This window comes from Heterocephalus glaber, unplaced genomic scaffold (assembly GCF_053883595.1).
Source record: "Heterocephalus glaber isolate CG9 unplaced genomic scaffold, H.glaber_assembly_v1.0 deba00001454, whole genome shotgun sequence".
NCBI lineage: Eukaryota > Metazoa > Chordata > Mammalia > Rodentia > Bathyergidae > Heterocephalus > Heterocephalus glaber.
The window spans coordinates 5,771,191-5,781,520 of NW_028258303.1; the positions used below are offsets into that span (position 1 = coordinate 5,771,191).

Here is a 10,330-nt window from a genome sequence, read left to right on the forward strand (position 1 = left end):
GCTAAATTAAAATAAAATGATCTTGAATAGAAAATGTAAAAAAATGAATCAAGATAAGTAGAAATGGTAGCAAACACTCAATAATAAATAAGTTGTCTAACATTAAGAAAGCAAAATAAAATTGACTAAATGCTTTTGACACAACTGTATATTTTCAAATTTTTCATTTTAAAACAAATATTTGCAAAAGGCTTAAAGATCATAAGTGGCTGTGTTTAAAACAAAACAAACAAACAAACAAAGGCTGGTCTGCAATTGGCAGGTAAGTTTCTCCCGGAGCCGCAGCAACAGCGACCGATAAAGTGCGTGCGCCCGTTTCCTGAAGGACGCCACCGTCCTCGCGATCGATACGCATACTGGGTATGTTCGTACTATACATAAACCCCTACAGGTCCCTGTCTTCTAACAATCCCACAGCAAAAAGCTACTCACTTTGGAAGCAGTGACTGCTACTCATACTGCATTTGGGGAAACAATTTTGGGAGACAAATTCTCCCACAGGAGTGCGCGTAACACACAGGGATGGACGCCCAGGGTGTAAAATAAACTCAAACCAGCGACAGAGCAGAAGATGCGACTTTTTAGCAGCGTCTTGGCAGCAAGGACTACAATCATGATGCCACGTATGGGTACAAATAATTATACCGCATCTATCTACAGGCGAAGTAGAAAGTGGGGGAAAGGTAAAATTTGGACAGCAAGGTTTCATCGAACAATATGGACCACAGGAAGTTTGAAAACAGCGAAGGCATTTGCAAACCATCAAATGTAGCTGCAGCCAGAAGCCAAGCCCTTGCTAAACAAGGACAACAGCAGAGCAAAAATTAAGGGGTGTGGGGTCCTGCGCCCTGGGGAGAGGGTAGTTTGTTTCTGTCTCAGTTTCTAGGGTCCTGTCACCTTCCTAACTGGCCTCATCCGAGTCACTGTAATGGGAATGGGGGGAAAACTCTCCGTCGCTTCTGTGAGACCGGGGCGAAGTTTTGCTAGCGTCCTCCGGCCCCGGCTGCAGGATGCCTCCGGGCAGCGAAGGCGACAAGTTCTTTTGCGCCATCATCGCCGTCAGGGCGCTGTCCTCGAAAGTGGAGAAGTGTAGGGCGTCCAGCTGCACGGTGTAACCTCCCGCGGAGGCCGGGGCCGAGAAGCGAGTCCGGCAAGTCCCGGGCGCGGCGGGGCGCGGGCCGGCTCCCGAGGCCGGCTGCACCCCTGCCGCTGTCGCATTGCCCGCGCCGCCTTCGTAGGAGGCCGTGGCGCGGAGGTGGTGGTGGTCACCTTTGCAGGAGGCCGGCGGCGGCGGGGGCTGCTCCCCGCCGCTGGGCGTCTGCAGCAGCTCGGACAGGGCATTGATGTAGATCTGGGCCATCTGCAGGGTCTCGTACTTGGACAGCTTTTTGTCGTTGTTGAAGGACGGAATAACGTTGCGCAGCTGGTCGAAGGCGTGGTTCAGACCGTGCATCCGGCGCCGCTCCCTGGCGTTGGCCGCTAGCCTTCTCTGCTTCTGCACCCCATTCACCTGTTTGCTGGAGGGGGCTCGCTGGCGGCTGCAGCTCAGCTCGTCCACCACCACCCCGCCTTTCAACTTGCACAACTGTTCCCGCACTTTCACCGGCCCAGGGCTCTTGCTAAGGCCGCCGCCGCTGCTCCTCCTTCCCAGCTCCCCCCGGCCGTCCGCCTCCTCTAGGGGCGCCGCGGCCTCGGAGGCTCCCAGCTCGGGCGAGTGCAGCAAGTACTGGGCGGCGCGTGCCGTGCAGATGCCCTGCAAAGCGGGCGCCAGCCAGGCGCGTGGGTCGGTGCCGTCCAGGAGGGACAGCTCAGCCGGGTACACCGTGTGCTCCCTCGTCTGCAGGGTGGCAGGGGGCTGGGGCGCCGGCTGCGAGAGGTGGTGGGCCTGGGGATGGCGATGGTGGTCCCCCAACTCCTTCACTTCAGCCCACTCTTCCGCGTGCAGCAGGCGGGACATTGCACAGCCGAGGCCGGGAGGTGCAGGTCGGAGGAGGCACGGGAGACCCAGCTCCAGCAGCGCGCGCGCTCACACGCACACACGCGCGCACAGAAACCCGTCTTGGGTCTCAGCTGCCACGTCTTATTTTTTCCTCCTCCTCGACCCTCCCCCACACACTCGGAGATCACACACCAGGTCGCGTGCAACGAAGCTTCTCCGGTTGCCGAAGGCACTGCGCCCCTTTAAAAAGCGGCACGCGCCAGCGCGGCTCCCCGCTCCTCGCCGGCCCCCTCCGCGCGCCGGTCGCGTGTCTGCGCAGCCAATGGAGGCCGCTGGCCGGCGCGTGCGGGCAGCCAATCAAGGACTTTTGACGCCCAGAGAAAAGTTGCCGGGTGCGCAGGACCCCGGCGCCCTCTCCGGCTTTTTTTTCTTCCTTCCCTCTTTTAAGTTGGTGAAATTCATATGTTAATCGCGGGGCTGTAATTCGACTCCGGGTGTGTCACCGCCCCAGCTGCGGGGGTGCGGGCGCGGCGGCACCCCAGGCTCCAGACTGGGTCGGGAGAGGCTGAGCGCGCACCCGCCGGTCCCGGGCGCCTCCAGCCCGATCGCAGCTCCTGCTGTTGATCCCCAAACAGTAAAGTCTCTCCTACACTGTGACGGACGTGCGGATGAGAGTGTGCACACGTCGGCCATCGTGTGTGTGTCCACAGATCTGTAACCGCTGAGTGACGTCTCCAAATTCCGAATAAAAGTAGGGACGCACGTTAGTTGTCTTGGAATGTTTCTTAACTTTATCACCTTCCCACCGCTTGCTTTAGATCTTCTCTGTTATGTAATCTCGTTCCCAGTGGAAAGAAGCTGCGATACGGTCACTGCACAGGCAGTCCCAGCTCTTCGGGGCTGCTCCTGGTCTGCGCCTCAATCCCGCGGCCAAGTAGGGCCCCACCCACCCGCAGAAACCTCTCCGCAGACTGTCACTTTAGGGCAGCAAGAGCTCACAGTATTATGCATAGAGTTTCAACACAAAAACAGCAGGACTCAGACTAAACGTGCGGGAGAAGGCGGTGCCCAGATTCAGATGAAAGCCGCCCGCGTTCCCTGCGGTTCGGGACATTTCAGACTGAGCCGGAGGCATCAGTCCTTCTGCCTCCGTGGCTCTGGTTTACTGCCGCGGGCGCCTTCGGCAAACACCCAGAAACCACAGCCTAAGTCCCGTCTCCCGGTCTTTTTAGTCAGGGCGTGGACTCCCCGGCGTAAACCCGGGAGGTTCTCGGGGAGGTTGGCTCGCCAGCCCCGGAGCGCGCCTCCCGCCTCCGCCCTCCCGGTCGCTTCTGTGCGCCTGGCGCCGGGAGGAGCCGGGCCCCGCGCTCCTACGCCGCCGCAGTCCCAGAACGGGCCCCACTTCCGCGCGACTGTTGTCGGACCGGGAGTTTCGTCCTTTGGGAAAGATAGTGAAAAAAAGAGCAGGGATAGCTCTGTGGAAGCTGTCACTGCAGGGCAGTGAAAGATGTTCTCCTGGTATTCACAGGGACTTGATCCAACCTGCCCCCTAGAGCTCCGGGACACAAGAATTCCGCCACTGGGCTGATGAGTTTCTACCTCCCACAAAAATACAGGATACACAGACTGCTGACATAATGCCTACTGCACCAGCCTGCTCCCGTTCCTTCAACCTTGTCTGCTTGCTGGTGTGTAGGATGTTTGGGCTCTGCTGAAATAAATGCTAAAGACAGGCAAACCCAGAAAACCCCAAACTTCAATTAAAAAAAATTGATGAAAAAATAAAATGTCATGGGGGGGTCAAAAATTTACCAATATTTTGGTAATTTGACTGGGTGCTATTGAAATCAATTAATAATGCTGTTACTACAAACAAGGCTAGTTTATAAAATGTGCTACTACAAAAGACAATTGCTAGTGGATGTGGATGCCAAAATGGAACCTTAAGAGAAACAGAGACACGGTTAACCAGCATCTGTGTATGTGTGGCAATGCAAATAGATGCAGCCTAGAAGGACCGGTCCTCTACCTTGTATTTTATCCCCATACGTTGATTTTCCCCAGCTGTGTCAGTTGAAGCTTATCTGCTGAAAGTTATGCCTTTCCCATACTGTCATTACAAATGCGCTGGATGTTTAAAGTTTCCAGGGCTTGCATCCTTCAGACTTTTAATCTGTGCTTTAAATTTGACTATGTAACTGCAAAATATTAGTTTCCCTTTGGACTTGTTTCAACAGTTCTATAATACTTACTGAATAACTAGAATATTGGTCGTGATTGGCCAGCTTTGAAGATAGTCATAATATCAATTTTTAAAGCAAATCTCAATTTCAAGGTTTGTAAATTAGAGTATCTCAATAGTGTGAGGGACTTGCTATCCATTGCTTTTGCCTTTCAAATAAGCAGGGGCTGTTTTTCCTCCCCACCCCTTTCCTTCTCCTGTCTTCCTCCTCTTCATTAGGGTGGCTAAGGAAGCTGGGGGCCTGAGGCGGGGAAAGGGGCTGGGATTGGAGCCTGAGTAATGTGGCAGTGTCCCCAAGGAGGATGGGTGCACGGGGTGTTAGGACTCAGCAAGCACTGTGGGGCTGGATTGGGGTCAGCAGCCCAGCCAGGGCCTCTGTGGGGACAGCTGGATTAGGTGCTGATGAAAAGAAGTCACTATGTGAGGACAAAGAAATTTCTGGAAGTGAGAAATAGGGAAGTGGAGGAAGCTGTAGTGTTGAATTAAAATTGAAGATGTGATATGAATTATGATTTTCAATAGATGTGAACACATAAGAACACATAAGAATATATGAGTAAATATGGCCTGTGTGCCTGTACATATTCCTGTGTATGGTTTTCTCTCTCAGAGACTGACATCACCAAAAAGTATATTTAATTCTCTGATTTTAGTTTCCAAATAAAGTTCTCCACCAAAAGGAGCCGGAGTTTTTGGAAAAATGGGTTGATTACATGGATGGGACAGAAAAACAGATGATGTAACTGATCTTACTGGGTCAGAAAGATGGAAATGCTCAAAGAATGCTGGAGACTTGTTGAATGACCATAGAAACCTGCTTAGGTTAGTGATAGATTACCTACCTTGGAACATAAAGAAATTCATCCTTATGAATATAAACATCCTAATGAATGCCCAGAAGAGTTGATACGTTGTTGTTACAAAATAGATATATATTACAGTGAAAGACTGACTGTATGGAAAGTGTATGGAAACATCAACTTAATTGAGCAATAAAAGTTAACTTACCTGAAATGAGACAAAATGAATTGAATTTCTTAGGATGTAGTGAACATAGCATCACTTCTGAGATATTCCTGTTAAAGATGCCTGTCCTGAATCCAATCAAGAGAAAATATCCAACCATTCTAACCTGAAAGAGATTCTAGAAAATAACAACCTTGGTATTCTTTAAATGTGCTAGGATTATAAAAGGCAAATAAAATCTCAATAAATGTTCCAGACTAGAAGTGGGCCCTTTTATAATAAAGAATATCATTGGAACAATTGACAAAACTTGACTGCTATCTGATTTTGATGGTTATATTGATTGTATAAGAAAATGTGCCCCTTTTTAGGGAATACTCACTTATGTACAATGGGCCAGCTTACTCTAATGATTTTGTGAAAAGGTTCTTAGCATTGCATTTGTGGCTTTTCTGGAAGGTTGAGATTGTTTCAAGATAAAAAGTAAATGAACAACCCAAGTGTGGTGGCACATTCCTATAGTCCCAGCACTTGAGAGGCTGAGCCAAGAGGATCACCACAAGTTCGAGGCCAGGCTGGGCTACATAGTGAGTTCAGGACCAGCCTGAACTACATAGCAAGACTCTGTCTCAAAAAAAAAAACAAAAAAACTAAATGAACAAACAAAATATATTTAGTTTGTTCTTTACACATTTAAAGTTATTAATTCAAGTCATCCAATCATTATATATGTGTGTTGACATTTGTGGTTATTGATGAAACTTTAAGTGAAATTTTGCTTTGCTCAGTGACCGCAAAGTCTGTATCCAATGAGTTTATGAGTTCTTAGGTTTTAATGAATATTCAAATTTTCTAAACCCCTAATATTGCCCAAGGGCTGAAAACATTGAATATTAATGTAAAATGCAGGTGTGGTAAACTTCTTTCAATCTTATACTATCAATATTTGTTTTCCATTGCTGCGTGCATCCATAATATTTCTAAATATTTCTTATAAATATTATTAATAAAATGGACATGGGGAACATAATTTATAAATAATGAAATATTTAGTGCTCTTTATTGTAAAATCCCTATAGCCAATCAATTCTCACAGTCATTGATTTCATTGATCTTTGACATTCTTGTATCCATTACTAATTGATGGTTGCAACTGATGAATGAATGCAATTTCCATGTGAATGCCAGTTGATATTTTTCATTTGTTATTGAAAGAAAAAAATGAAATGAATATAAATATGTATGTCTAAATTCATTTGAGAATCAATAATGAGCAACTTTGCTGAATAGGATGATAGCTTTCACATACTGGAAAAATATGTGCTCAGTCTTTTTTGCTTTTCATTATGAAATGGCTGTAGATTTTAACATACTTTAGGGTTAATCCTCAGCATTTTCTCTATCATGTTTTTAACCACACTGCAAAAAAAACACAAAACAACAAAGTAAGCTCACACTTGTAGCATTTGCTAATTTTCATTGGTGTAATTACTCATGTTGGTCATTCAGTGTACATTTTTCTATACTTCATTTTAATCAACATAGTTGAACACATTCTTTTCAAAGCTTTCTTTTGATTTGGGGACCATGTATTCTTTGTTACTTCTTCCTATTCCTTCTTAGCTGCTCTTCAGGAGACTTACCTTCTAACAGTTTGGTACTATGCTCTCATTCTCTCTTACTCTACATATCCCATCCATATGCCAATCAACACAAATTTTTAAGAATCTTTACCCTAGTCCCTTTTCATTATTTTTTATTGCTCTGCAAATAAGCACAAACATCAATAACCACCATGAATCTAGGGGCCCAAGGAATGTTTCTCTGAGAAAGTAAGAGCTACAAGATGAATGGGAGATAGGTAGTAAAGGGAGAGCAGGTAAACACCAATTAGAACAACAGGAGCAGCAACATCAAGAACAGCAGTAGAGAATTCTGTAACAGGTTCTGAAAGGTCCTGCTTTATCTAGTTCCCCTGCCCCCTCTGTTTCACCTCAGCCACTCTCCCCCTGGCTCTCCTATGGCTCACTAGTCAGTTGGTCTTCTTTATTTGCTCGTATGTATAAAACATTCCCCCATCTTTTCATTTCAAGGCCTTCCTTTCATGTTTGTTTCTTCCTTGTGTAGCTACCTTCTACTCAGCTTTCAAAACTTCCTCAGGGAAGCATTCCCTGGTCCCTGGAGTAGGATTGGCTCTCTGTTTTGCATTTTTATGGTATTTCATATTTATTTATATTTATGTTATGTTGATAATCATAATCAAACAATGATTTGTGTGTTGTTCATTTAATGTTTATCTTTTTTCTGTCTCCTTCCATCCCTAGCACATATTGATAGGAAACAGAAATCTGCACACTTTGTGATGATGCGTATAAGCCTATCTACATAATTCTTCAGGTGTCCTTGATTCTACTCTTTCAAAATTGCTCCCCCTGCATCCCTGAATAACCAGCTGCTGCCCAGGAATTTGCACATATTCTTATCTTGGGCTATCTATTTCTCTTCATACAAAACTGATGACAAAGTGAACTACATAAGATTTCTCCTTCAAATTATCTTTCGGAGCCTCCTCTAACACAGACTATAGTGCAACAGAAGCTACTTTCACTTTGCAAACATATTAGGCCACTCTATCTAAGATGCAGGCCCCATGCTTTTCGTCTTTTCTTTCTCTGTTAGCTCACTACAGTGAAGCACTGATGTAATTGTTATGGCTTAAATCTAAAATGCCCCCAAAGACTCATGTGCTAATAGATGGGGCTTTTGAAAGGCGATTATATTATGGGGGTGGTCTATTTCCTTTCCAGGCTACTCCCTTCTCTCTCTGTTTCCTTGTTGCCACGGTGTGAGCTGAGCAGACCTGACCAGCTTCTCCTCCTGCTTTGCTCTTCTGCTTCTCAGTCCTGCCTTGGAGCCAGATGACTATGGACTGTGACCATGAGCCACAATGAATCGCTCCTCCTTTAATTTGGAGGGGGTAGGTAGTGTGTCTTAGCGATGAAGAAAGTGACTAAGACAGTAACTAAGTAATGTAAGTTTCTGGGATACCTGCTCATGTAAATTACTTAAGCTTCATGGATCTGGTTGGTCTGGTCCAGAATATACCATTTTTGTAACATGATGATTCAGTATTGTGCACTCTCCTCAGATTCATGAGTTTATGTGACAGTCCCATCAGGGTAAGTACTCCCAATTGACTAATCACTTAGAATCCCTTGGTTGAGAGTCAAGTCTCTGGATAGATCCACCAGCCTGCCAGGATCTACTTTGGAAATTGTGAATAGTTCTCTGCTCAGACAACTTAGCCTTGCTCCAAGCTGTTATGGGTCTTTGCTGTTGCTTTCTGTGAGAACATGTAATGCACATGGTATTCTTATGTTCTACACATACCTTTAGCACCACAGGGACTGCTGTATCCTATGATCTAAGTGACCATGATGCTTGTTCCTCAGCTTAAATAGACTACAAAGCCTCATTCAAGACTAGTTGCCACATGAGTCAATGGATAAAGGAGTCAGAAGCTGTGTTCTTTTTTTTTTTTTTTTGGTACTGGAGATGGAACTCAGGACCATGAGCTTGCAAGGCAGGTACAGTGCCACTGAGCTAAATCCCTGGCCCCAAAAGCTGTATTCTTAAATGTGGCATGTATTCTCTCTAAAATTCTAGGAGTACTGCCAGGTTTTATATTTTATTTAGGAGCAAAGGTGCAAGGAATAATAAAATGCCTGTTTCTTTTAGGTGTATTCACATGTCGCAAACTCATAGAATCCCATAAACATTACCATTTTGGCAGGATCCTGAATCCTTGTAGGGTTAATCTCACTTATTGGCCCATATATGCACCACAGGAGCATTTCTTATAAGTCTGTTTTCTGCTTGCCAGGTCCACTTAAAATGATTTCATTAGTAGAATGGACCTGCAGATGTTCTGCAGAAGGTCCAGATCCTCAAGGACCTTTTATCACAAGAACTATACTGTAAAGAAATCATGAATATACACTGTTGGTCATTCCAAGTAGATGTGAACTGCTTATAATCATTCTTCTTGATATATACACCTAATCAATAGCTGTGTAGGAATAGCAGCTGAGTTTGAGGCTACCGCTTGGCTAAGTTCCCAATAGTCTATATTTACGCGCCATCATCCATCTGATTTTTGCAGGCATCAGACTGGCAGATTAAATAGGCACATGATAGAGACCACCCTTCCAGCATCCTTTAGGAGTACACGTGTTTAGGGGATGATACTATACCTTTGAATTCCATCTGGTACCTGAAAATTGTTTAATTTATTGTCTTGCCGGGGTGCACTTTCAGAAGATTTTTACTCAGCATTTTTCTGACATTATGACTTTTAAACCAAAAGTTAAGAATAAAGTATGAGGTTTCTGCCAGCTTCTAAACATGTCTATCTGCATTTGTCAGTTTTCTGTAACTACCCAAGGCTAAGTACTTTATAAAAAAAGGAAGTTTATTTAGCTCACAGTTCTGGAGGTTCAATGGGATCATTCAGGCAATGGCTTAACTTTTGTCAGCATGGGTGGTATCTCAACAGCAGAAAGGCAAGCAAGAGGGAGAGATCAAATGGCAAGATAATAAGCCAGAGAGTGGGAATGGGCTTTCTTATAACAACTTTGCTCTGGTGAGAAGTAACTCAGGGTATAGTGAGATCTACCTTAATGTCTTTAGAGAGCATGCCCCAAATGATCTAAGGACCTCACTATCTCCACTTCTTAAAGTGGTGGTAACCTGTTAAAATTGCCATACTGAGAACGAAGTTTCTTGAACACAAGACACTAGGAGACAAACTGCAACTATACTATAGTGGCATCTAACCGATGCATTTAGGGAATGGAAATATGACCACAGTCTTATATACATTGGGTCTCTATCAGATAAACTTGGGTAAAACCCTATTTATCACTGAGTTTTCATATGGTTTAACTTTAACAAAAGATCCATGTCATTATTTTGATTTTCCTGGTATTATGTCAATTCACGTACTGTATTAAAAAACCCTTTGATATTTGCTTATTTTTATTTCTGAACTATATCCTGCTTTATTTAGGTCCATTTAAAAAAGAATTGGAGCAGTCTTCAAGAGGTCTTGGCACTCCTTACCATTGATTGGCTCAAACTTGCTGAAATATAGAAACTAGGAACAGATGAGTAAAGTGTGTGTG

The 10,330-nt window shown here is 44.9% G+C and overlaps 1 protein-coding gene across 1 annotated transcript; it reads right to left on the bottom strand.

Annotated features, from left to right (window-relative positions):
- On the bottom strand, window positions 1-2,168 carry Atoh1 (atonal bHLH transcription factor 1). The gene has a single exon (XM_004848081.3). The coding sequence runs from the start codon at window positions 1,955-1,957 to the stop codon at window positions 902-904; it is 1,056 nt and encodes a 351-aa protein (XP_004848138.1). The 5' UTR covers window positions 1,958-2,168; the 3' UTR covers window positions 1-901.
- Between the last annotated feature and the right edge of the window lie 8,162 nt (window positions 2,169-10,330).